At 34.7% G+C, this 27632-nt stretch overlaps 1 protein-coding gene across 2 annotated transcripts; it reads right to left on the reverse strand.

Annotated features, from left to right (window-relative positions):
- Positions 1-1397: 1397 nt before the first annotated feature.
- On the reverse strand, positions 1398-24171 carry LOC140777739 (ubiquitin-like-specific protease 1C). 2 transcript variants are annotated; one of them, XM_073122067.1, is made up of 14 exons: positions 23730-24171; positions 23202-23253; positions 20069-20163; positions 19702-19979; positions 18635-18683; positions 14003-14079; positions 13875-13904; positions 13688-13783; positions 10263-10365; positions 9038-9132; positions 7405-7527; positions 4045-4159; positions 2580-2687; positions 1900-2496 (listed from the first exon to the last, which is right to left on the reverse strand). In XM_073122067.1, the coding sequence occupies exons 1-14, from the start codon at positions 24030-24032 to the stop codon at positions 2350-2352; spliced, it is 1671 nt and encodes a 556-aa protein (XP_072978168.1). In that variant the 5' UTR covers positions 24033-24171; the 3' UTR covers positions 1900-2349. The 2 variants fall into 2 exon arrangements, with proteins under 2 accessions (XP_072978169.1, XP_072978168.1); XM_073122068.1 differs by lacking the exons at positions 1900-2496; positions 2580-2687 and adding an exon at positions 1398-1664.
- Positions 24172-27632: the final 3461 nt, after the last annotated feature.

Below are 27632 nucleotides of genomic sequence, written 5' to 3' on the forward strand. Positions count from 1 at the left end.
CCACCTCCACACACACTCTCACAAACCTACTCCTGGAGTGATCGAGAGTGGTTTCATCAACCCGCAGTGGCTTGCCGAAATATGCATCGACCGGAATCAAGGATTCGAGCTCCCAGTATTCCTGCGGAAAGTCGTGGAGTTGAATCCAGACCGGGGCCGTGGTGAACGCTTCCGGCGATGGTCGAAAATTATCTCTCTATTTGGTGAGGTTGAGCACCATACCCCCTAGCGTCCACAGCCCATTTGTGAGCACATACATCATATCTTCCTCCTTATCAAACCGGAATACATAGAACCCCTCAACCATGTCCGACACCGCAAAGCGATCTATCCCATTCCACAACTTGGCTAGCATTGCCTTCAGCCTGGGTAGTGGGACATAAGCTCCCATGAAGCGTCCAAATAAGGACAACTTCCATCTTTCCCTGCACTTCGCCAATACCGCGGGATCTATTATGACACAGTCGTCTGTTTGCTCCTTAAGTTTAGTTAGGATCTCCTCCGAAATCCTCCCTTTGGTGCCTCCCAGCTTATCTCGGCCAGCTGCCACCTTTGCCCATGACCTACCTTTTGCAGGTTGGTGGATTCCATCCTTGCCCTGGTTGTCCCTTATTTCAGGTTCCGCCGCTTTCGAGGAGGAAGCCCGTCGGAGTTGGACATCTTCCCCTCCCTCAAGTGCTGGAGGTGATCTCCCTCCAGCGCTCTCCATCAGTTCCTCCTTCTTGCAGGGGGAGGAAGAAGTTCAAAGAGTGGGGGTGCAACACCTACCCGCTCTCGTTCTCGGGCGATCATACCAGAAGAAAGCTTGTGTCAAGCCAATTGGTCGAACTCCAAGGCTCATCCAGTTTTTCATGTTTCTAGTCTTTTGCATGCAAGTCCGTGCAACCTAGCCAATCTCTTCCATCTTACCTCCACTCACCAGTTATCTACAAGGGTGCTCTGGCACATATTATCCAAGCGAAGGGTACGACGAGATGGCCCGTTTGATCACTGAAAATTTTGATTGAGTGGGCTAGAACTTTGATTGAAGCTTCAACTTGGATGGACAAACCGGATTTCACAGAGTAATTTTCAGATAATTAGTTAATTAGTTGGCTCAACCGAGTTGGTTTGGTTACAAGTCGATTGCATGAGTTACAATTTAATGTAACTCTTTGCTGTGAGCCCTAAATGATTTTATCTCTATCTCTCACTATATATTAATATATATATATATAGTAGAGAACAACAGAGGCATGCTATAGAAAGTAAACTCTTTCCTTTCCTTATCGATATCTCTTTCTTTTTTTTCTTTATTATTATTATTATTATGGTTATTACAATCAGCAATAAATGGTATTTTTACTTCAAATAAAAGAAGAAGATAAAAGAGAATAAATTCAATGACTCGGAGTGGTGCAAACAAAATTTTACTTTATCTGATATCTCTCATCTATTCTCTCTGGTAAACTATCCAAATAGAGTTTAACAGCAAATAAGAAGAGCAAGGAACAAGCCAAGCTCATTAAATCAACTACACATTAATAAACATTACTCGACGGTGCAGCTTGTAAAACAAATCATACTTGTGAGAGAGAGAGGATACGTAAACCGGGGGGAATACTCCTCACTGCATAAGTACAATTGAATGCACCATCACAGGATGACAGGAAGATCAGAGAGACCTGAATCAAGTGACGAAAAACATGAGATACCAGTCGCAAGGATTTCAAAGCTATTAGATTTAGAAAATATACCGATAAACAAGCTTTCCAGGGAACACTTGGTGCAAATGCACCGTTAAGAAGAAAAAAGACAAATGACAAAAGTAGGTTCATAATCACACATCTTATTCATTAAACAATGTAGATTAGGAAGGAAAATATTGACATTTCAGGAATTGAGGACATGAAGTAGGGCTTTACTGTTTCATGGTATTCCATTTACATCATATAATTGCCCCTTATCAATGTATGAACTACACAGAACTGTACATTTTCAAAATTTCTTTCCACAACCTGTACTCGGTTGAGATGGAGAAAAAGGATAATTCCAAGAATGGAAATAATAGGATTGTTATCATAAGCTACTCAACTCATCCTAAATGAAACTTATCCTCTCTTTCATTACCATAAAATTTTATGCATATTCTGGAAACAGGGTTGCAAGATTCCAAAGCACATCTTCCTATGATTTATGGAGAAGTTATGCAGTTCTCATATTTGGATAGAGCCCTTGAAGCTGGTAATGTTTAGTGATGCTAAACCTCGTATTATCTCCAACCAGTTAAGCATGCAGCCCCAGATTGCGCCCAATAAATAATCACAATAACACCGTCGCCAAGCCTGCTCACATATTCACTTAGCATTTTCAATCATCACCAGAGGATCTTGGGGAGAATGTTAACTCTGTTTTGCCATTCTCTGACTTAGTTGTCTCAAATACTTCAAGAAGCAGTGTGCGTATTCTCTGTCTCAAAGCAGAAGCTTCTTCAGGCTGAAACCACTTGCTACCAAACTGCATTGGTAGAAGGGTCAGGAAATGGAAATTTTCTCAAATCATTGGATAGTAAGATAAGATAGAAGCATATTTTGCCTAACCATGGCGAGATCCTTTCTTCTAAGCCTTTCAGGGGCCTTATCAATAAATCGTTCCATAAAGTAGAGCACAAATAGCCCGCAATCAAACTCATTTTTCTGCTGAGGAACCTGGTGCAAAAGGGTCGGTAATACCACATGGAAGTGTATAGTTGCCACCATCAGAAAGAATGCAAGTTTACATAGTAACTAAAGCAATATATATGGATCTGGTAACAAATATCCTTTCTAAATGTTTGGAGTAATGAGGAAGAGGAAAAGAAAGATGATAATAGAGATATTTCTATTGGAAACTATTATATCACCCAACATGAAAATAAAGGCAGACCAGACAGCAAGTAGGCGTTTGAAAGACAAAAGTGAAAAAGTTTCTTCTACCAAATTATATACAGCTGCAAATTGATTTCTTGAGTTAAAAAAATGTATTATATGAGTTATAAATAACTCTTTAATACTTTTTTCTGGACTTGTTCAATTACCAATATTTGTAGCAATTATCAGATCAGTCGCATCTGAGATCAGAACAGAAGAGTTCAACTCTTATAATACTGTTTACAAAGGAAAACACATGCACAAAATGAAGAGTAACGGTGTCTCCTAATTACAGATTATTTTATCTCCATATGTATCAGCAAGTAAACACATCCTCCACAAAAGAAACAAGAACATCGTTCATTATTTATTTGATTAAAGGATACTCAGCGACAGAAGCAGCTCTAAAATAGTAAATTCTTAATTTCAAATGAGTTTCTGTTAGCCTCTGAATTTCTTGACTGCAAGCATTCATTTGTCAACAGTAAGAGAATATGTATTTCAATAGCTGTCATGATTTGATGGTTTTCAGAAGCAATTCATATATATAAACATTTCAAGACTAGCAACTCCTAAAAACAGCAACAGTCAGATATCAACCCATCGCAGCAAGGCCTTTGCATGTTGAGGAAATGAGTGCTTGCTTTTGGGGAATATGTCCAAAGAAAATATGAGATTCCTCCCCGAAAGATACCTACCTCTCCATTAACAAGTAACAAAGGCGTCTAACTGATGCATACATTTCAACTTACGTAAGAAATTCTGACTTTGCTTCTCATGCGTACAGAGAAACATAAATGAACATGTGAACATGTGCAATTATTCAGAAAAATATTCTTATAGACCACAAAAGTATGTCCCAGTTTCATCCTAATTGAATAGAACAGAGGTATCAGACATGAACAGATATGCTTAATGTCATTCTTGTGTAATGCATCAGATTATGACCTATTAAACAAGTACTGAAGTGAACTGACAGTACAATAACAAGATGTGGGAGATGATGTAATGCTTAGTAATATTTGTGGCATATCACTATGATATGAGATTTTGCAAATAGGGGGGAAAAACCAGTGCAGCATTAACAACCAAGCTGTATCATGTAAATATGTAATGCAGATAGAATTTTGAGCTGCATAGTAAATTAGAGGTTTACCATAATTCTTTTTTTCTCAATCCTACGAGGAAGATTCTTCCATATCCTTTCTGATATAGGGAGTTCTGGGATCGGAGCATTTTGATTCATGTAATCCCATTCTTCTTTTAAATATCTACAATGAAAAATAGAGCATTAGGCTCTAAATAGAGAAGTATATTAATAAAATCAAACAATGCAATCTGGTCAGAAAGTTGAACTTAATATTAAATAAATGACACCAAAATTGGAGGGCAGCAAGCATATATACTTCTATAGCCTAGGAATAAATATCAGACACTGTATCGCAAATGATACTTATTTGATACTTCACAAAATATGTATTGCATACTTCCTTTACATATTTGACGTTATCCAAAATAAAATAGAAAAGCAGACATCATTGTATAGCAAAAGCATGTGCCATGCCGCTGGCAGGCTCTCAGCATGCCTCGACATGTTAGTGACAGTCTTTAACATATTTTTAACAAAATTTTAGAATATTTAGAGATATTTTTAAGTCTTTGACATGTCAATTTTTTTGTTTTTGGTTTAAATATATGTATTAAAACCTACATTGTAGTCTTTTATCTTTAAATTATTTTTATAAATAATCTATTTTGTTAAAAGGTATAGCAGTAGTCAAATATAAATATTATTCAACACATAATATAATTAGATACATTCATTAAAACTAATATTAATAATTGAATATTCTATAATATGATTAAATACTCTATAATATAATCAAACATATAATAATATTCAATAAATAATATTAATTGATAATAGTTCAATAATTAAAACTAATATCTAGTTAAACACATAATGTCAATGTGGATCAAAAACTTCATTTGTCGGCACAAGAATAATATGCGAATATTATATTAAATATTGTCGATAGTCTTAAAAACTCATCTACTGATAGTATTACTCATTGTAACATCTCACATAGTCTTAATATAATATAAATATTGAACATGCACAAAAATGACCAACACCAGTACAAGTACACCATAAGCATATACAAATTATGGATATAGAGTATAATAAGGGTATTGTAGCTCTAATTTGTGTGATTGATATAATAATAATGATGAAAACTTATATCATCCTATGAGCACACATCTTCTAATGTCTCGCTATCTATAGATTCAAGTCCTCTAATCTGACTATAATCATGTTGAGTTTGAGATGGTCATTTTTTATTTCTTGTGTCACTAATAAATTCTATTTCATGGTTGATTGGTGAATAAAGTTGTCATTCTAATAGGAATATACATAATAAAAAAAAAACTAAAGTTGATTGATAATGATTGATGAAAATATTAAAAAGTTCTCAAGAAAATAAGTTTCACATGACATATCATATTTGTTAAAAAAATAATTTATAGTTGATTGATGATAATTGATGAAAATATAAAAAAAAAATAGACTCCACGTCGGCACACACTCATGCCAAACCGACATAGCTCGGCACGGGGGTGTGCCACTGGCATTGGCTAAGTGTCGTCCTACCATCAGCACGGCAAGTGTCGATCGACATAGGGGTGCCGTCCGACACTACCATTTATTGCTTCTATAAGTCTTTTACAATACTTCTTTGATACTTTTGAGAGTTTAAAGTTAAATCGAATTGACGATCTCCTATTAGGTAGAAAAAGTTATTTATATAAATGATGACCCTAAAGGTTTACATATCAAGAATGATCTATAAATTTGGAGACCTATATTAGGATTTCGTGGCATAGCCAACTCATGATTTATAAATCAAATTTCTCCAAATACTAAATGGTTAGTCTTGTAATTAATAGGCATTATAAGTTATAGATGTGCTTATGTACTATCACCTGTCAACAATAATCTTAGTTGTAGAGAAATTTATATTATATATCATACGTATTCTTAACATATCATATCCATGTTGTCAGAATTCACCATATCGGCCTTGTAGATGATTTGCCTAAACCACTGTAACAATTATTTGTAGGCAAAATACTTTGTAGAGTGATGTATATCTTTGTCATGACTATTAGTAAGATCTTAGATATACTCATGCTACAGTATGCAGTATATCCTGATGACAAATACCTACATATCAAGACAAAAGGACCAGTTAATGCTTGATCCATTCTGTCTCATATATCATTTTTGCCTAGTTGCAGAGCTATCAATTGTCTTATTGTTCTTTCTCCAACACCTCCTATTCCATGTTGACAAGATGCTTGGTTCAAGAATTGAGCAAAAAGGGCAGCAGAAGCTGATTGCTAGGAGGAAAATGGAGAAGACAACTAAGATGGGAGGTAGCAGGAGGCAGAATAGATGAACAGGAAAGGATGACAACTGGGGGAAGTGAGGAAGATGATGCATTTGGCTTGGGTCAGGTGAAAGCAAGTCTGAACCCACCTGCAAGACCAGGAAAAACATGTGGATACTTTATTTTGGTCTTGCCTCGACACCAAACCCAACTGGAGACCTATAACTTAAAAACATTAACTAAAGTTTAAGGTCTGAGATGAGTGTGGTATACAAGGTTCCGAAAATCGATATCGGCATCGGCCATCCAAGAAAACAATACCTATCTGCTGTATCGGCCATATCGGCTGTATCAACCGCCTGTATCGGATCGGACTATTTTAATTAAATAAAATTCTAAATATTATTTAAAAATATTGAGAAATTTCTAAAAATTTAGAAAATAATTATAAGAAAATAAGAAATAATAATTACTCACATATAAAGCCTAAAAAGTAAAAAAAAATCTCTGCTGCTACTTCTACAGACTAGTTTCGGCCCGGATTGAGATTGGCCATAGCCAATCCGTTTCGGCTGATCCCACTCGGGATCAACCGAAACTGGAAACTACGGCAGTATATGATAACTATCATTTTCCTCATCTGCAAAATCCTCATAGGAACTCTCCAAGGACTTTTCTCTCTCCCTCTCCCTTTCTTTTCCCCCCTCCAAACACAACCCCCCCCCCACCCACACCCCCGTGCAGGGCACATTCTTCTCTGCATATATAGAATACCAAGTAGACATGATGAATGCAAGTTTGATTATTAATTTTTTTCATACTTCTGCTCTTGATATTACAAGATTTTAAACAAGAAAAATGGCAATGGTGACATTTTACATCCAATTTTAATTCTAAGAATCCTCAAGTTTCTTTTGAAGACAACTACATTTAACAAGAAAAGAATTTTTAATTATGGAACTGATGAACAAAGAGAATTGACACATTACATCCGAAGCACCTTGTTAATTATTATAAAGAGCAACTAGGGATGCACTCTAAGTCTAACTACACAAAAATAAGACTGAAAAATATTGACCATACAATCAGGGTTACAAAAGGGACAATTCTCACAGAACCCATACCTGTCAATAACATCAAATATTAAATTACTGCTGTGAAGACCCAGTGAATCCAAATGAAGTACAATGGGACCTGATTCATCTTCCTGTGATGGTATGCAAATAATCACCAAGCTCCAATGCAAACTGATTAAACAAAAATTATAGAAATTTAGAAACTCAATGGAATATCAATACCATCGGCCAACGGAAAAAGGTTAATGTATCTTCTCTTCATTAATGTACATATCTTCTCTCCGTAAGTGTACCTTGTTCAACCAATTTGAACAAGGTAGAGGAATGAAAGTAAAACTTTAATAAAACCAGGTTTGATTTTAATATTTCAGCTAAATAAGATGATAATCACTGGAATGGGAATATTTATAAGAATTTAGGGGAAAATTAACAAAACAATTTTGGACGATTGATAGAAGGAAGGAGGCTTGTGAAATAGTCTGAAAACATATTTGGTGCACTATGAATAGGAACCTAGTAACTATGCAAGGACAATGTTGAAAGCATCCATGCTTGCTCTACAAGGTACTTCAAGAGAAATAGACATAAACTTTAAGAAACAAGAACCTCCAATTTAGTATAGCTTTGGTAGCATATATTCATTAAAAATCCAAAAGAGACAACGTGGTGTTTGCAGCAAGAGGGTTGTTAAGACATGGGAGAAACTAAAGGAAGTGAGTTCAAATCAATGTGAATAATCTAATAAGGGTACTAGAACAGATGATTTCCTGAATAAACTGCCATTCTCATGGCTAACTATGCAATGATACTAGCGTAAGTATTTCATGAAAAGAATTAACCATAGTTCATGCATATCTGCCAACCATCTAGTTAATGAAAACAATAAATATAATAGTAATGCAATCCATGGAGAACAAACAAAAAAATTGAGGGTTGATAGCTCCAGGAAAAGGATCTGCCGTGACAAAGATTATTTATCCTCTTATTGTTGCTGGTTGGGACATATGGACCAGGGTTGGTGAAAAGACCCCAACCATACTACAAGGTTAGTAATTGATATACTGAACTAAGATACCAAAAGGACCAAGAGGACCTGGATGACAGCATTCCCTTTTCTTGTAAGGGCATGACAAGCCATATCCAGAGCAAGCTTAACAAATATATAGACCACAAGAAGTCCAAACTAAAGTCTAAAGGGTTAAGTTAAACAAGAAGCAGATATATCAAGTCAAGGACTAATAAGAGACGACTTCAGCGGACATCAACCCAACCAGCCAAGGGAAGCCCATGGAACTGTGGTAGTAGCTTAAATCATCCAAGACAGCCGCCAAGCTTAAAATCCACCATAGGGGCAGATACTTGTCTACCTTATATCTTTACTTCTGCTCTAAATCTCATAACAACAAATCAACACTCCTTGAATTATGTTTTATGTAATTATAGTAGAACTATTCACTGATTTAAACGGCAACCACATAAACCACATTTGCTTGCAGCCACATAGGGGGTGGTGGTGAGTTAACTGCTCGGCGTATGCAATATGCAGAACAACCATATATAGGTCGCATATGCAGACCGCATATGCCTATGTGCCCCAGATATTGACTGCCAACAACTGCATATGCATATGAAAGTGAATTGTTACAATATTGAGATATCTACAGTAAAAGAAGAATCATACTCTCCATGAACTGGCAAGAATATATATGCCTTTTGAAATATGTTTACACCTTTCCACCATCTCCTTAGTCTCAAGAAACTTGCCTTCCTATCTCCCTGCAAATACATAACAAAGCAGTTCAAATTAGGATGTATCTTTTTGCAAGTAATGAATAGCATTCACGATGATTATTATAGGGAAAAATAGGAAGTTCAATCTTGGTTCATGATAAAAATGTAATAATTTAAAAGTCAGATGGGCTTATAATCATCCGTGGTTTGATGTTCGAAGAACCAGAAAGACAGCTAGAGGGCTTACTTGAGCAATGAGCATGAATAAAAAGTAGTTCTGATTCCAAACCTAGCTATTCTACAATAACTATGTAGGAACTAGGAAAATGTAAAGTAATAATATGATCCCACAACTAGACTGCTTCTCTGCATGGTTAATGGCACATTACCAAAAAATTATAAAAATCTGCTGTCAAAGGTTGCCTAATATAAAAAAAAAAAGGACAAAAGCACCTAACAATGACCAAATATAGTGTTCAAGGTCAAGAAAATTGACCAATTTAAAAACATCCTCCTATTGAACAAGAGGAACAGTTCTGGACCTATATCATGGAAATTATGTGACAAAAATGATGGTAAAGAATGAAATAAAAAGAACTAAATCCTCAAAAATTTCTCGAAGAATTAGGAAAGCAGACTGATTGAATAGATCAATCAAACAATTATCTCCATGTAAGAACAACAATGCACAACAAATGGAAAATTTTTAATGTAAAGGGCTAATAATATAGAAAAAAATGGAAGAAAATAATTATAAAGTAGGTATACACAAAAAAGATAATATAATCTACACAGGGTAAGTTTTAAAAGAAATAATCTGACACAACTTGGTTTAAACTCTATAGTATGCAAAATTCTAAGTTACCCTAAAAGGAGAAACTTTGGTTATGCCTAAGGATTTAATCCCTAATTAAACATTATACCAGAACCAATCTTCATTAATTTGCATGACTGGAAATTTATAAGAAAATTGCACGCTAGACTTTTTAAGTTAAATTAAAAAACAATAAGGAATAAGGATCAATATGCTAATTGAGTGATTTGTTGAACTATATGTTTACATGTCTTTTCTTACAACTATTCATTCAGATAATAAAAAAATTGGCTAAGAAACTTCATACTATTGAATCGATGCTGCAGAAGTCATCAACACTCAAAGCATTACATTGCCATACCTTGCACGACATAGCTTCTTCAAGTTTCTTATAGAAGTATGTATTAAAAAAGTAATATTCGCCTCTTGGTCTACCTGTCAGAGATTGTGGTCTTTGTAGATACCTGCCAAAACAAGTATTAGCTGAAAAGAAAATAAGCATGCATGTACAAATGCATGTGCAAAGACCAAAATATGGAAGTCTCAACAGAGTAAGCAGCACAGATTCACAATCCTATAAACAATGCTGAGAGCTGACAAACAGAACAACTTTAGTGTAACAGAATTAAGCATCTCATGATATTAATTAGAACTACAAGCACTTAGATTATCTAATAGTTGTAAGTTGGCTTATCACCAATAAAATATTATAATGTGGCATATGCTAACTGCCAAGTTGCCCCAACTCAAGTTTGATATTAATGGTGTGAATTCATATTCTACTCCATAGGCTTGGATGAGTTGGTTTAGCTTCACCTATGGTGTAGAAAAGGAACAGAAGAAAGCACAACTTTTTTCTTAATTTTCCTATTAATTATACCTAATAGTTTATTCCAGAACAATTAGGTGGCATTTGTTTCGATTTTCGAGTATAAGAATTTCCTTGAATTTGGCTAGGAAATACAAACCAGATTTAGTAACCAAATGGTAGTTTATCCCTAACCAAATGCAAAAAGTGAGAGGATAGAGAAAAAGAATATGTACAAGTTTAAATGATGGTAAATGAGTTCATAAATTACAATTTACCCTTGAAATTACTTGCACTTTTACAAATTTAATAATAATATTTTGGTACTAACTACAAAAGGCATTTTGTTTTATTTACATGAGATATCCTCAATTTTTTTTAAAAAAAAATGTTTTTTACTTTTTCATATCACATCAAAAGTAATAATAAAACCCCTATTCAATTTTTCTCTCACATCCTCAATTTTCCTCCATAAGGAAGATTTTTTTCACTTTTTCACACCACATTAAAAGTGACAATAACATTCCCACTCTAGAGTACTCTCAGCATTGCTGCCTTTGGAAGCTTACTAGGGCAACAATGCTATCTTATAAGACCATTGTTATCTTAGAGTTGTGGTTAGCATACTTGGTTCCCTAATCATACAAAATTACCATAATACCCCTTATAATACATTGTGCTATGCCTTCCACGATGAAATCAATGGCATTCTTATCCATGGTTATGGTTACACCCTCTAATTCTCTATAATGCAACCAACCACAAAATGTTATTGCCCTCTAAACAGCACTAATCTTGGATTATCTTATTCTTCAACCAAATGATGCCAATAGTTTTCTTCCCCAGACTATCTTATTCACTAACACGTCTAAAATGGTGCAAGAATTTTAATTACATACTACCACATCCAGGTGAGGCTTGTATTCCACTCTTCATTATCACTTGTTCTGCAAGTGCAACATTGGAGATACAATGCACCGGAATATCCATTGTCCATGAAAACCTGAAAGCTAAATATTTTGTTGGGATCCACAATCATAGTTTGCTTCATGTTTCGCCATATCAGCCAATCCGAATCGGAATTGGCCGAACCCAATCCCAATCCAGGCCCGATCCGAATTCTTTCTCTCTCTCTCTCTCTTTCACTCTTTCTTTTCACTCTCTCTTACTCTTTTGCTTTCTTTTACTCTTTCTTTTTTTTCTCTCCTTACATATAATCATTGTTTCTCTTACGAGAGATTTAGCTCAGGTGAACTTTGACAAACTCCGATATATAAATTTTTAATTTTTCTCTCAGTTTTTTCATTTCTTCCACTTTCTCCCTTTTTCTCCTTTTTCTTCTTCCCAGCATCATGATTTTTTTTTGTTTAATTTTCTTCCACTCACACTCTTTCTAATCTTTTCTTCTTTTCAATTTTTATTGCACCATAGTTTTTTTTCTAATTTTTGGTGAACTTTTTCCTAAATTTTTTGAAGTTTTCCCGTATTTTTAAATAATATTTAGAATTTTATATAATTAAAAAGTCCGATCCGATCCAAGTGACCGATCCAGCCGATACATATTGTTTTTTCAGAAAGCTAATCCCGATCTCGATCCTGATTTTTCAAATCTTAGTTTGCTTAACAAAGGCTTTTCACTAGACAGCAACCAGAAAGAACGGACACTTCAAAGTAGCATGTCGTGTACATGTTGAATACTCGTCAGACATTCATTGGACATATGTAGGACAATTCAAATAAGTATCTGATATTTAAAAAATATAAAAATAAAATGGATTTTTATATAGTTGCCACTGAAAGTTTTCAAATTATCATAATTTGCCACTACATTTTTAAATATATTTTTTGCAATCGAAATCATTGAGCTCTTTCAAAAATGCCATATCATACATTAAATCTAACTAATCACAATTAAAACTGAACTTAGCTTAAAAGAATACCATTTCCGCACATATAAATTGCTTAAAATGATTGGAAAGCTATCTAATATTACCTAATATCATAGTACAAAAAATAATATCTTATCTTTTGCAAGAAAAAACTAGTGACAAATACTTTACACTCCAAACATAAGAAAGAAGGGCAGTTCAGTCATTTAGAATTTTAGATGCATTTTTCAAAGAATGTAGGGGCAATTATGATATTTTAAAAGTTTTCAATGGTAATTATATAAGAAAAAAAAAACTAGGGCACTCATTGGACATTTTCGGACACTGTCAAAACACGTTACAGATGATATTTAGCATATGCTGCAGAAATTTATAAAAGGAAATCATCTATTGCAACCTAAGCTGAAGAAATGTGATGTCGAAATCACATAAAAAATAACCTTAGTGCAAATTAGTGCAAAAATCACAGATTTTCCTATTTCATTTACTGTAATAGTAATTTGCAAACGTACAACCTATGATTGTAATATCCAAAGAGAAAAATTAATGTCAGCCATTTATTGAATCGTATTATACGTATTAGCATAATCATTTGTGACTTGTTATGATATTTTTTTGTGCTTTTGTGCAAACTTGATTATCTCTCATGAATGGACCATGCTAGTGTATTTACATTATAAGTTAGCAAAATATTTCTTTAGATGCATCAATAATATATAAATTTATATAAACATATAAAGTATGCTTTTGTTTTATTCATTCCTTCTGGCATGTCCTAAACATGGTGTATCATGTCATATTTGTGTCCTGTGTATGTAATTGAGCTTCTTAGGACACCAAGCTACCTAACTCAATCTACTTAAATCACTCCCTGGGGTTGATGGTTGGAAGATATGAATTAACTATTAAGCATAAATAAGTAGGCCTTGCCTAATGAAAAGGTAAAATGAAATTGTAGGATATGCATTACATCTTACTATTGAAACAACATGTGATAATAGCCATTTTTGTGTTATTATTAGTTATCTGCAACTTTATTAACAAACTTCCCAACCAGAAAAACGTAAGGAGTTAAGATATAAAACTTACTGAATGTAAAAATTCATAATAGGTGATGATAAGTATGACTCGGGATCTAGACATCTTATGTCTGCATAAGAGAGTTCCACAGAATCAGGAAATTCCCTGTCAAAAAGTGATAGCAAATGTAGTGGTTTCAAAATTTGCAGCAGTGACTAAAGCAAATAAAAGACCAGTATTTAAAGAGAAGGTGCACCTTGAAGGATAATATATCTTCACCTCCTTCCTAAAACAAAGTTTAGTTAATGAACTGATAGGAAGGACAGCAAAATATACAGAAATATGAAAAGGCAAAATAAAGTGACTATATTAAAAGCAAATCACCATTTATTGGAGTTATCCTCATGTTTTGGCGGTGATGGATGCGTGTCTTCTTCATCCAAAAGAACCACTTCCTGAATCTGCAATGTCATCAGAAACATAATTCGAATTACAGGTTGCTATTGTACAAACTTCAAGCAATGCATGCACTGAAAATGCACAAACTCCTGAACTTTGTGAATTATGTATACGAGATACTATGGGCATATTGGGAACTGGTCCTTTGATAGTAAATGTAACAGTAATTATTTTAAATAAGCAAAAATACACAGATCAGAATAATGATGGATATGAAGCATTATTAAGCTTTAGCATGATTTTACATAGTAGCATTACAGAATTTCCGAAAGGAAAATGATACTTCTTCCTAAATCAAGAGATCTAAATTCAAAATTAGCAGCTAAATTGAGGTAACAATATCTCAATGAACCTCAAAACTCTCATACATATGAATATACAGTATCTGATATATGTATAAAACTAGTTTTAAGAAGAGGTCATGGCAGCCACCAATGACAAATTTAGACCCTCCCACTAGACTATGTTATTTGGTTGCCTTCAAGGTTTGAACTTTGAAGTTCAAGTTTTGATTTCAGATTTGGACACTGGAAAAAAAAATGTTTCAAGAGATTTGATCAGTTTCAACATTTCAGATCTCCAAAAATGCTTTGATCTTTTATGTTCGGGTCATTTTTAAATGAAAATAATAAAGCCCTAGAAAATCTAAAAAATAAGCAAAAGTTCAAAAAAAAACATTATAAAAAAATCCTAAACAATGTCAGAAATTGAGTTTTCATAAGTGCATAACCTTATATCCATCAAGATCACAACATAGTGAATTAATTGACAGAAAGATCAAATTAGAGGTCGGACCAACTTTGCTGTGTTGTGGAACAGTGGATATGAGTAAAGGGGTGATGACAGACCAAGGACAAATAAACAAAAGAGATGAGAGGGAAAGAAAAACAGAAAACATTACCTTGATAGCGAACTTCGTTGAAGATCAATGTGGTCAGAGAGAAGGAAGAGAGCAAGATAGAGTCACAGAAGGTCATCACCAACTCGCCGCCGAGATTGCTCGAGTTTTTTTAGGTTGGAGAGGAGAGCGATTCAAGGTTGTGTGTGTCTGTGTGTGTGTGTGTGTGTGTGTGTGTGAGAGAGAGAGAGAGAGAGAGAGAGAGATCATGGCCATTGAGATCATCCAGATAGAATACATGGTAGGGTTTCTCAAGGTGGAGATGTGAGAGAGACATGAGCTTAATCTAATGAAGAGAGAGATGTGAAGTTAATCTAATGGGGAAGAGAGAGAGAGAGAGGTCCCACATGGAATTAGTCAGTAGATTAAAATCATGAGATCCACGGAATTTGTACTATGATGAAATTAGGGTTCTAAAAGGTTACAACCTGTTTCAGCCAAAACTTCCAACCACCCCCCATTTCAGCCAAAACTCTATAGTTTTGACAAAAAAAGAAAAAAATTGTTCCATCTCATACTTTCATATCACCAATGGCCAAAATAATTTAGGAACATTTTCAATAGTTCAGGAAGTTTATGTGTCACAAAATAAAATTTAGAAGAGGTAATAAACCCATTTTTTTGCACCAGTATAAGATGTTGAGAATTTCTTTTTTTTTTTAATGAAAGAAGTCTACAATAACTTATAAGATAGTATTGCTGTCTTAGTAAGCTTCTAAGGCAACAATAGTGAGAGAGGACTAAAGTAGAATAAGGTTGTCATTCTTATCTTTGATATGACATGAAAAAGTAAAAAAGTCGTTCTTATGATTTATCTTACCTTTTAAACTTGGTTAGGGATAATTACGAGCTTGGTAGTAAGTGGATTAAGATGGTTTGTAGGTTTATGGGCTTGTAAGCCCACAATAGTCCATTGAATTTTTTGTGCACTGGTGTAAACTGTTGAGAATTTCCCATTTTTTCATGCTATTTGTTTATACATCAGCCATAGTGCAAGAGGAGCACTTCTTTAAAAAAGACTGAGCACTAGCACAGTTAGAGAGAAAAGAGAGGACATTGATAAGACATGATAAAAGATAAATGTAGACTATTTCAGGGGTAAATTTATAATGTGAGAACTCTTTTACCATTATTTAAACTAATTCAAACTTATACCCTTTTTATTTTTCTCTCCTCTCTCACCTTTTAAACTTGGACATGAATAAACTACCGTTCCCTTCTGTCTCGTCCGCCTTTCCAGTCCGTCCTTCATAGGAAATTGACTCGGGAACGAATTTTGTTGGAAGCTCCATTGTAGAGTTCGGAACTAACCATTAATGGAGAAGCTATAAGAACGACAAAACCTATGGTTTACTAGCTATTCCTTCTAAATATTTCTTTTCTGTTGCCTAAGCACTTACACATCTCGGAGGCCTTCCAATTCTAGGTTTAGATCCATCCTATAGTCACAAAACACGAGCTCGTAAGTCAAGCATGGAGCGAACCTTGTCTACGAAGCTTCGCTTCCTCATCTTGCTTTTTTCTAGATTTGCTTAACGCATTATAACATAGGCATGATGGTATGGTAGGAAGACTCCTTTTAAGGCCGTCGCTGAAATTAAGACACTCTTTCCTAGACCATTCCGTCATATTGTTGGCACAAATGGATCCCCTACCTCTTATCGAAACCTCGGCCATGAATCTCTTGAAAGTGCTTTTGCTTTCCTTTTCACTAAGCCCTCTAAGGAGAACTAGGTGGGGTCTTCCCCTTTTAAAGGGCGGCTACCTAATGCCCTGGCCTATCATCTAAAGATAGAATAGATATGGATAGAGAGAGATTCCATTGATTCACGAAATGGCTTGTCAATCAAAATTCATAATTCTTCTGGTCTCTCTCACACGTGGTCTTGGTGTAATCAGTCTCATGGGAACAGAAGAATCCGTTGGAGGCTGGATAGATCCATGGCTAATTTTTTCATGGTTCCAGCAGTTGGAGCGAGATAGGATCACAAGAACTGTTCAAGCACACATACGCTAACACCCCCCAAGTTCATTCCCAGCTTGCTCATTAATGAAAGGCCCTGCCTCGTCCCTTGGTGAGGATGTCGGAAATCAGTTTTTAAACTAATTCAAACTTATACCCTTTTCATTTTTCTTTCTTCTCTCTCACCTTTTGAACTTGGCCCCCAACCCCACACACACACCACGAGAGACATATAATGAAGAGATCATATCTAAACAAAACCACCTAAAGGAGGAAGAGAGAGAGATCGCTGCAGAAGGGAGAAAGAGAGAGTTGGAAGAGACTGAGAGAGACTATTTTAACTCTTCATATGTCAGTTTTCCTATTTTTCTAGCAATTTGTCAGATTTCTATGATGCTTTTTCTTCATTTTCCTAAACAGCCAATTCCAATTCCAACACCAAAACCTACAACTTTTCCTATATCTCATTTTATTGCTCTGTTTAGCTTTTCTTCTATTTTTAGATATATATTACCCTCTTAGAGCATATATTGCTTCTGTTATTCTCTATTAATTCAGAAGTTGTATTGCTTCATATTGGAATGGCTAGTAAATGTTTAGTGCTTAAAGATCTTATATTCTCCATTGAGTACATGGCAATAATTTTCTTTTAAGAATTTATCAAAAACACCATGTCTTTTACTTTTATTATCGTTTACATTCTACTAGATGGGTATTTATAATTTGACCTCTACATTTTGCTTTAAATGCCTCAAAAACACCCCTGAGGTAATTTTATCATAACCGCTATCAATGGAATAGAAAATATTCCATTACTCTTTTACATAAAAAATGTTAATACCTAAAATACCCCTCTTTTGAGTTTAAACTATAGTTCTCAATTTATTTTTACTTTAATCTAAAAAAACTTATCTAAGGTTATTATGGTCATTTTGCATCTATAATTATATTAAGTTTTTAACTATCTATATGATAACTAACGGATAACAAAATTAACAATATAGTGTTTTTTAATCATTTTAAGCAAAATACAGGAGTCGAATGATAAATATTCATACGATAGGATATAAATGATAACAAAACCAAAGGGTATAGTGTTTTTGATCAATTTCCCTAATTTTTATGATGCTTCTTTACGTAATTGTTATATATTCGGAAGCCCACTTGAGGTTCAAGGCACCCGCCATGTCACCACCAATCATTGAATGTCGTAAGCCCTGGTATCCTCCATGTACTCGGAAAAAGTTCTCTAAAACACTGTAAAATGGCAATAATGAGAATGATAACATAGGTGTCACATGTTGGCATGCATGACATGCCAAGCCAAGTCAGCATGCCTCATTCCTCTGGGATGACAACCTTTAGGAGGCACAACCCCAAAGTAATGGATTAACCATTGAGGACCAATATGTGATAAGACATGCATTTTCTATGTCAAATTGCAACAGACATAATTGCAATGCTAGCTTTTGCAAATAACCATGAAGAGATTAGAGACTATTAGACTAATACACTCCGGGAAGAATAGCATCACCAGCTAGTATCTAATTCCAACACAATAAAGTAGAACATCCAATGTAGGAGCCTTAAGTTTATAAAGCAAATTATTCAAGTTATCCTACTGGATACAATATATGTATCCTGCTAATCAATAACAAAAGGGGCACATATTATATCAGATAGAAAGCAAACTAACCTTTTTAGACTTGAATCCCATTGAATCCCGAACTTCTAAAGATCTCTTCCTACAAAAGTTTTGTAGTTGATAAGCAAAATATATGAGCAATAACATATACCCTACTACATTTATTCTTCTTTAATAAGAATCATGAGCAATGCAATGTAGGCTTTAATGCAGAGCCTATTTAAAGAAAAATACTAAATATATCCACTATATATGATGTCAAGAAATACATAAAGGATAAATTAAGATGTAAAACATAGATATTTAAGTCTTCTATAAATGATAATTTATGAAGTCATGGAAATATGCCACAATTTATAGATCTGCTTCCACCTATCAAACCTTTATGGACTTCCTTCTCTTCTCCCTCTCTTACAACTACCACCCCCACCCACCCAAACCTTGGATGATGTATATGTACATTTCTTGATGAGAAAGAACCCTAATCGAGTGCCTAACAGCAATCATCCTCTTGGACGGAAACCACATTTAAAACATTGAATGAGAACAAATTGAAAGAGCAGAAATTCATTGGTTCACATTTTCTTATTCTATAGCTTAGAAAAGGAAATGTTTGGCTCAAGGCAAACCATAATGTGCAAAAGTTTGCAAAGACATTAGATTGCAAATAGAAATTCCAACAAGAAAAAAGTGAGCAAAGAAAATTAATTTCAACCTAGTTCTTATTCCTTACAATGGACTGAAGTTTTAGCCAATTCTAATTCGTACTGCCGTACTGCCAAACAGATCGGCTGATCTCCGATCTGAGTCATTCAAAACAGACAGCCATACGTATTATTTTAATATATTTTTTCAAGCAACCAATCCCGATATTTTGAACCTTAGTCCTTACTTTCAAATTAACTTGACAAGCAAGATAAAGAAGTTTAAAAAGCTATGACTGAATAATGTTTGGTTGTCTACAGCATTATTTAATCAAAGTGGTAAGCTTTAAACATATCATTAGATATAGCATCAGGAATGATACTGAAAATGGAAGTGATTAAAACAAGTGTCCTTCGAATACCTAGAGAAACCTTTACAAAGAATCCAAGTAGCAAATGACTAAAACGACTTACCTTTTAGCAGAGAGACTGCAACGTCTTTTGCCCACGCTAGAGGAAATGCTGGATGACTCAGTAACCTTACAATCACAATCTGAAGATCTCTTTCTTCTTTCTGTGTTAGAAAAGCTGCTAACACATCTAAAAGGTGATCGTCTGACGGACATTTTCCCCAGCTGTGAACATAGTTTAGTAGGCTCTTTCTCTTCGTTAACCTTTAAATCATTTTCTGATATATTTCTGGACTTGTCATTGCTAGCAACCCTCAAGTCCTCAGAAGATGCAACATCTTCCTGATGAGAAAATATAAATGCCTTTTCTAGCAGAGGTACCAGTGTACCAGAATCAAAGTCTCTCATAAAATTAATTATTAGTTCATTACCTCGCCTTCTAATCTCTGTATAAAGCATACAGCAAAGGAAGACTGTGAGTCAAATTCTTTTGTTGCTTGGTCTCCAGCAGAACCCTTAATTGACCCTGAATGTCAATAAGGAATCAGAAGCTTCAAAACAACAACAACAACAACAATGGCAGCAGCAGAGTAAAAGCTGTACAAATAATAATTATTATTATTATAATAGCTAATGGGATGGTGCTTAGATAGTTAAAAGGACTCATCGTATATGAGTGTTTCCGGGCTCAAATCCCAGCAATATAAGTACACTATTAAGTTCCCGCTTCTCTCAACATGCACAAGATAATTTCAGAAGTTCTGAAATGAACATCAGTAAGTACATCGAAGATTAATGACAAAAGGCCAGACAAAATTAAAAGAGAAGAAAAAGAGATGCAACAAAGTAAAGAAAGAAAGAGAAGAAGAACAGATTTAGTAACACTGGTAACTTGTTCAGTGGTCAGAGGTCTTGGTCAAAGAGACAAAATGGAAATAAATGATATGCTACCTCATTTCAGCAATTTCAAAATCATTGGAGTATAAAACTATGAATAATCATTTTCAGCATTTTCAAAGCAACATGCAGGTTTACAATAACAAGGAACTACAACCGGTTGCACCAAAAAATCATGACCAGCAAGCCAAAGGAAGTAAGCCAGAAATTTCAACATATGTCAATTCCAACAAAGGTACCTAAACATAGAGAAGAACTCATCACATGTAAGAGTTATCAAAAGCTAAGGCTTGTGAAATCTTCATCCAATGAGATACAGGCTCAGATAAAGGTGAGTCATGTCAGATTGCATCATGGCTAGCAAGGGTAGAACTTCTGTCAACCCACAATGATATAATACATTAGCAGGAACAATGTTACCCTAGATTACATTCATTTTCTGTAAACTTTGTTGCTACCAGCGATGGGAGAAAAAAATAATTAACAGAAAAATAACTGTGTTCTCAAAGGATAAGAAAGTATTCTTGTGCTGTGCTTAATTAGTGTGACTAAAGCAGCTAGTTCGTGAAGTCAGGGATAGAGCAGAGACTTCAGAATTTAGATATAGTATTTCTCATCATAACATGTGATGGAGTTCGTTCTGCCATACCTAGAAGGTGAAAATCTGTAGAGCTTAAAAGAGGAAAAATATGGTAGAAGAAAATTTAAGAGAAAAGAATTGAATACAAAGTTCAATGCACTAAAAATGAAGGATTGCTGCAGTGACCTGAAAATAGCATGCTCGTCAGTCCATATAAAACTAGTAGAGTACCGGTAAGTATTAAACAAGAAGAATGCTGGTCGGATGTGTAAATCATCATATCACGTGAACCAGTCAACATCACTGAAATCACTCTTTCTGGTACTGACAAGTAATAAATGTTGATATTGTACACATTTCAAGTCTAATAAAAACAAATTTTGTACGGATAGACAAAGAAAAATTCCACAAATTTTATCTATTTGGATTGAATTTCAGATTCATTTCCAAGAAAGGGAGAATCTACAATTCCAGCCAAAATTTTTGAACTTACAATCATTATGTCATGCAGGATCACATTCTCAGAAATGAAATAGATTGTTAACTTGATCCATTAGATGAGGTAAGATTGGTTTAATTTTTCCAAAACACAAACTATAACATGATCTTTGATCCTTCAACAATTTGACTTTCTTGTGGATATTAATACTTAACAAAATAAATGGCTGAACCACTGAAGTTACAGATAATAGGAAATATAGCAGAAATATTTGGATTTCTGAGGAAGATATTGATGTACTGGTAAGTGATTGGTCAACTCATGCTAAATTAGATGATACCTTAAGATAATGGAATTAAAAAGGTCAACTACAACATATGAAAGTTGTTATCTTAATGGAGAACATTGCACAAAATGAAGTTAGATAATGAAGAAGTTGAATTTAACCTCCTGAATTTTTGGATATAAGCCTTCAATTACTTTTGTTGTGATATAGACCCATGGTAACAATGCTTTAATGTCATCACTCATTCATTATCCATAATTTATGATGTAACCATGATAATACTGTTTCCTAATTTTCTATAAAGTGAAATTTGATCTACATTGGTCATTAATCAGCTTAATCTAGCAAGAAACTCATCCAGTACAATATGTGCATCTTGGGGGTTCTTCCCTACTTTCATCAATACACTGATCCATTGTTTCGACATCTTCTAATGTTGAACTTGAAATGTTATACACCAAACTTGCCATAACTTAAAAACAAAACTGGCACCTTAGTCAAAAAAAAAAAAATTTGCCCTTATATGCTTCACAGCCATCTAATTGAATCAAGTAAAAGATGCAATCTAAACAAATATTGGAAGCACTTCTATATTCTTTACTGGCATCTAGCTCTACATTAATCTACCTTGTCTACTTGCTTCACCTAATAAACCTCCCATCAGAAAAGAACTCAAAAAAATTTTAATCAAAGAGGAATTCAAAGACATCTCATCTCCAAAAAGAATGATAGAAATGTGTCCGTGCATTTCCAAGTATGAGTGTTTACATGAAAAAGAATTTGAAATCCAAACAAGGACACAAGGTCTAGGTTAAGTTGTTTAACTAATTGAGGCCCCATGGTTACCAATTTCAAACACTTTCCACGAATATATTATAACATCAGAACATACAAGAATGCACAAGGCAATAATATGTAGAAACTTGCTCGTGACATGAGTCTTATATGCAATAAGCAAGAAGTGACTGATAATAAAACCTCATCTCTGCCACCGAAATAATGAGTTGAAGATTGAAGTTAATAATGATGATTGAGATGGCCAATACAAACACAAAATGCTGATGTAAAACATATGTAGATCAACAAAACCAGTTGATTAGATTAATATTAAGGAGTATAAAGTGAGAAAGAGCACAAGAGGACATTCAGTTTTTTGACCAACAGAGAATAAATGAAGTGAAGCTCTTATTCTTTTTCCAGTTGGTTATCAATTCAGCAATGACCTCTAATAACATATGGACATCATTCGTTGATCCGCCCACATGACACTTAGCTTGGAGCTTGCTGGGGGGAAGGAATTCATATAGGAGATCCATATAATTAATACTAATGGTCAACCATTTCAAGAAACATAAAGCCCACCAGATGCTTCTGCAGTTCTTGATTCCATGACCCTATCAGATTTCCCAGCATCCTGCAAAACCAGAATTTAATCAATAAAATTTAAAAACCAATTATGACATGACATACAAAGAAGATAGTATGTTTTCGGTTCTATTGCCTAAAGATAGAATCTCTTCACGATTCCCTTTCTTCTGACCTATTTCAATAGAGTTTTCAATATTTATATATTCTTATGATCCTACTTATTCCATTCCATTGAACATTCCACTCAGTTCCTTTGCATCGGATAACACAGTTCACAAAAAACTCCTGCTCTTATGTCCTTTGCTTATTGCCTCCCCAATATTAACTCAAAAACCCTTTTTTCTCCTAAAGGTTTTCTTAACTCATTAAATGGCATAGCCTACTATTCTTCACCCTGCATTTCCTAGAACAGAAGTTTTCTCTCAAATCTCCATCTTGGTATCACCGATTCTGATCCTAATACAAAAAGAACCTTTTTTTTTTCTTTGTCTCTATCTTCTCTCCCTATATATCTCGCCATACCTGTAGCCTCTGCGCGACCTTTCGGCGATCGAGCTCCTCCTGGAACTGCCGGAGATAACGGCGGAGCTTCTCGCCCTTGTCAGAGAGTCTCGATGCGACACCCGAGGATAAGGTTTCCAGAGCCCGTGCGATCTTATCCTGGAGCTGGTTATCAGATAGCTCCGCAAGGTCTTCTCTGCGACCACCGCAATCGCCACCGCCTCCAGCGGCGCCGCCGGCTGTCACCTCCACCTCCGGAGAAGCCGCATCGTCTTTTCCTGGCATTAGCTCCTTCCAGTCCAGGCGGAGAGGAAGCTTCGCCATCTCTCCGCCTCCCAGAAAAATAGAAAACTTCAACACCGACGAGAAAGGGAAAGGGCGACTGGAGAGAGAACCTACATAATTTTTTTTTTAAAAAAATAGAGAAGAAAGAAGGGCTGGGTTTTGGGACTACGGGTTTACTCGGCATGAAGTGGGGAGTAGCACTAAAAGAGGAGCACTGGGTGAAAACGAATACGATTTTATCCCATCCTATCAGCTATCCAACTAGGATTGGATCATACATGCGTTAAAAATATTTTACCTGTTCGAATTCGAATATAGATATGGATAGCTATTTATCAAAAGATTTAGATCCGGATTCGAATATGAATATATTATATTTGCTGGGATACGGATTTTGATATCGGATGTACAAATACTCGTATACTATATAATACTAACAAACATTTTACCCTTAAAAACTAACCCAACTCGTGAACATAAAACCTTCACTCACGCACCACAATTTACTCTAACTTGATAACTCCTAAACCCTCATCTCTTCGCCATCAAGCTGCCGAATTCTCAAAAACTCAAACTAATCCCCATTTCTCTCCCTCACTCTCTTTGGCGATCCATCGACTCTCGCGACCCCGCCTCACCCTTTCCGACAAATTGCATTGGTCTACTCCATAGCCATCATGGTGTCACCTCCTTTCCACTCTCATTCAATATCTTGTAGCAACTCTTGGGGCGAATCGAACCCTCTGATCACCTCCTTTATTGCTGGGTACCTCCACCTCGTTCTCTGCCTTCTAGGCCGTCACACACCGCCAAGTGGTTTTGGTCTAATCATTTCAACAAGAATGTCACTTTCTGTCCTATCCACCGACAAGCAGTGCTCCCCGAACCATCAACTTCGGTGTTATGAACCAAATCTGGGATGATCTGGATGTAAAAATATTATGATATTTTTATGGGAGGAAGCCTCAAAAGTCACAGATCTAATGGATTTGGTTTCACATAATTATGAGGTAAACGACTAAAAAGATAAAATTAAAATAGTGGAAGAAGGTTAAAACTAGACATATTGGTAATTATTCGATATTGCGATGATCGTCGGAGGGTAGTAAATGACCAAAAATAATGGTGAAGTAAGGTGGGGTGACTTATGGAGGTGATAGTGGCTAGGGTTTGAAGGTAAAATTAAAGTCCTAAATTAGATATACTCCTAAAAAAATAAACAGCTATTATTAATTTATTTCTACCCCTAAATTATCTTACTATTAATTCTAAAATAAATTCAAAGCTAAAATAATTTCTCAATATTTGGATGCTTAAATAAAGAAGCTCAACCCCTCTATATATAAATGTCGGATATAACGAGTCATACTCAAACTATCCCTAAAGACTTATATGACTCGAACTAAGATTTGCCTTAGAGGTAGTATACATGGCTTAATTAGACTTGCATCAGTAACTTACATAATTTAACTAAACTTGTCTTAAGAGCTTATATGACATCACTAGACTTGTTTTAAGAGCTTACATCATGAATTCAATAAAAGATAAATAGACTCGATTCATCGAGTTTAATGTCCCCAAGATTCGACCCTATCAAACCTAGATCATATCATCTAGTACTTTGATGCCTCCGACATGCCATCCTCATCTTAGGCAAGCATTTTTATTTAGTTTTCATTTACATCTTATATATACATATTATTTCTTCGATGACTATTTTTAATTTTTAGTAGCAGTTCTAATTTAATCTCATAGGTTGGACTTACTCGTTCTAATATTTAGAAGTAGTTCTTTAACTCTTCTCAAGTTAGATCTCCATGATTCTATTTGATATCAAACTTCATCTCATTCACAAGAAGTATTAGATTCAACTATATTCTATTTACATTATATTATCACCTGTTCTATTGGCATTTATACTATACTTGGACATTATATTATAATTTTCTACAATAGTTGAAATATTTTTTTGAGAAATTTATTTCTAAGATAATGTAATTGAGAATTTTTTTTTAATGGCATCTATAATTTTTTAACATAGTAGAGAAATTTTCAATGTCATCTATATTGAGTATGCATCTCTTGGTAGTGTTAAGGAACTTGAGAAAATTTTCATGTCCTTTGTCCTTTTGGTTGTGATAAGAACATAAGCATTAGTGAAAATTTTCAAAGTAGTGGGGCTGTTCTTGATGAGTTTGATGAGGATAAAAATAGGAAATTTGAGTAATTTTTAATTGAAAGATCTCAACATCAACCTCCTAAGACAGATTTGGATCTATATATTGAGGAGGGCTTACTTTTATAGCAACGTAATAATATTAAATTTGATACACTATCTTGGTGAAAAACAAAAGGTGCAAAGTATCATATATTATCATGAATTGGTCGTGAGCAATTCCAGTTGCCTTTGAATCTGCTTTTAGCACAGGTGGTCGAGTAATAGATGCTTATCATAGTAGATTAGATCCTAAACTCGATCTAGGATTTGGTTATCTAGGAGTTGATTCATGTTAGTTGTTTGGTTTATTAGCTGGTTGGATTTGTTTGCTTATTGTCGTTGGGTTAGTCGGAGTCAGACCAAGCGAGGCTATGTGGTCACCTGAGTCGTTTGGTCAATTGGGTAGCCTCTAAGTACTATGGAGTGCACTCGAGTTGGATTGGCTTTCAATGAATCTACTTTCTCTTTATCTCTCTTCTTCTTTTCTCTCCTCCTCATGCCCTAACTTTCCCATCCACCTCTAGTCGACATTGGCTAGACCCTTCGCTTCCTCTGTCACCACCCTACTTCTTCTAAGAGTGACCCCTTCTTCTTGTCCTATCTCTTCCCTAAGTCGCATTCATCTCCATCTCTTCGCACCCCACCTTCATTTCCTTCCATCACCATTAACCGAGCTACCTTCAATCCAAACACCCGACCTAATCCTCTCCTTAATCTAAGAACATAACACATTCATTTATTTTTGCACATCCTCTTTGCTCAATTGGCTTGATTGAAGATTAGAAATATATAAAATGTTATAAAATTATGGTGGAATTGGTGATTACTTCAGAATATTGGTCTTTTTATTATATCTAAGTTTAATTATTATACTTGCATTATATTTTTAAGTCTTGGTGTAGTAATGTAGTATGGTTATTATTACTATGTGAGTATGTTGATCCTCTTTTTGTTATATCTAAGTATGTATGTCATGAAATATCATGAAATTGTAGTGAAATTGGTGGTCTTATGTTGTTGTAGTGAATTATAGTGTTATCATCTTTTTATAATGAATTGTAGTTAATTGTAGTGCTTTTCTCTTTTTGTAGTGAATTGTAGTGCTATTATCTTTTTGTTATATTTAAGCATGAATATAGTGATCTTATGTTTTGTGCAATAGATGCTAGTTTGGAATTAGTAGCCTTATGTTATAGTGAATTTTAGTGTTATCCTCTTTTTGTCATATCTAAGCATAAACTGGGTGATGTTATATCTTTGCAATAAATGCTAGTTTGTTATGTTTTTGGAATTTGTATCTTATGTTGTAGTCAATTATAGTTTTATTCTCCTTTTGTTATATCTAACAATGAACATGGTGATCTTATGTAAAGATGCTAATTAATAGATTTTCATTTTGTATTTGATAAAAATTTAATTTT

The sequence above is a fragment of the Typha angustifolia genome, chromosome 15 (genome assembly GCF_048772165.1).
Source record: "Typha angustifolia cultivar Huaian chromosome 15, ASM4877216v1, whole genome shotgun sequence".
NCBI classification, from domain to species: domain Eukaryota; kingdom Viridiplantae; phylum Streptophyta; class Magnoliopsida; order Poales; family Typhaceae; genus Typha; species Typha angustifolia.

Coding starts and splice junctions, on each gene's coding strand:
- LOC140777739 (XM_073122067.1), bottom strand. CDS start 24,032: ATGGCGAAGCTTCCTCTCCGCCTGGACTGGAAGGAGCTAATGCCAGGA. Junction 2,688..4,044: donor TTGAGAAAAAAAGAATTATG/GTAAACCTCTAA, acceptor CTTTTGCACCAG/GTTCCTCAGCAGAAAAATGA. Junction 2,497..2,579: donor GAAGAAAGGATCTCGCCATG/GTTAGGCAAAAT, acceptor CTACCAATGCAG/TTTGGTAGCAAGTGGTTTCA.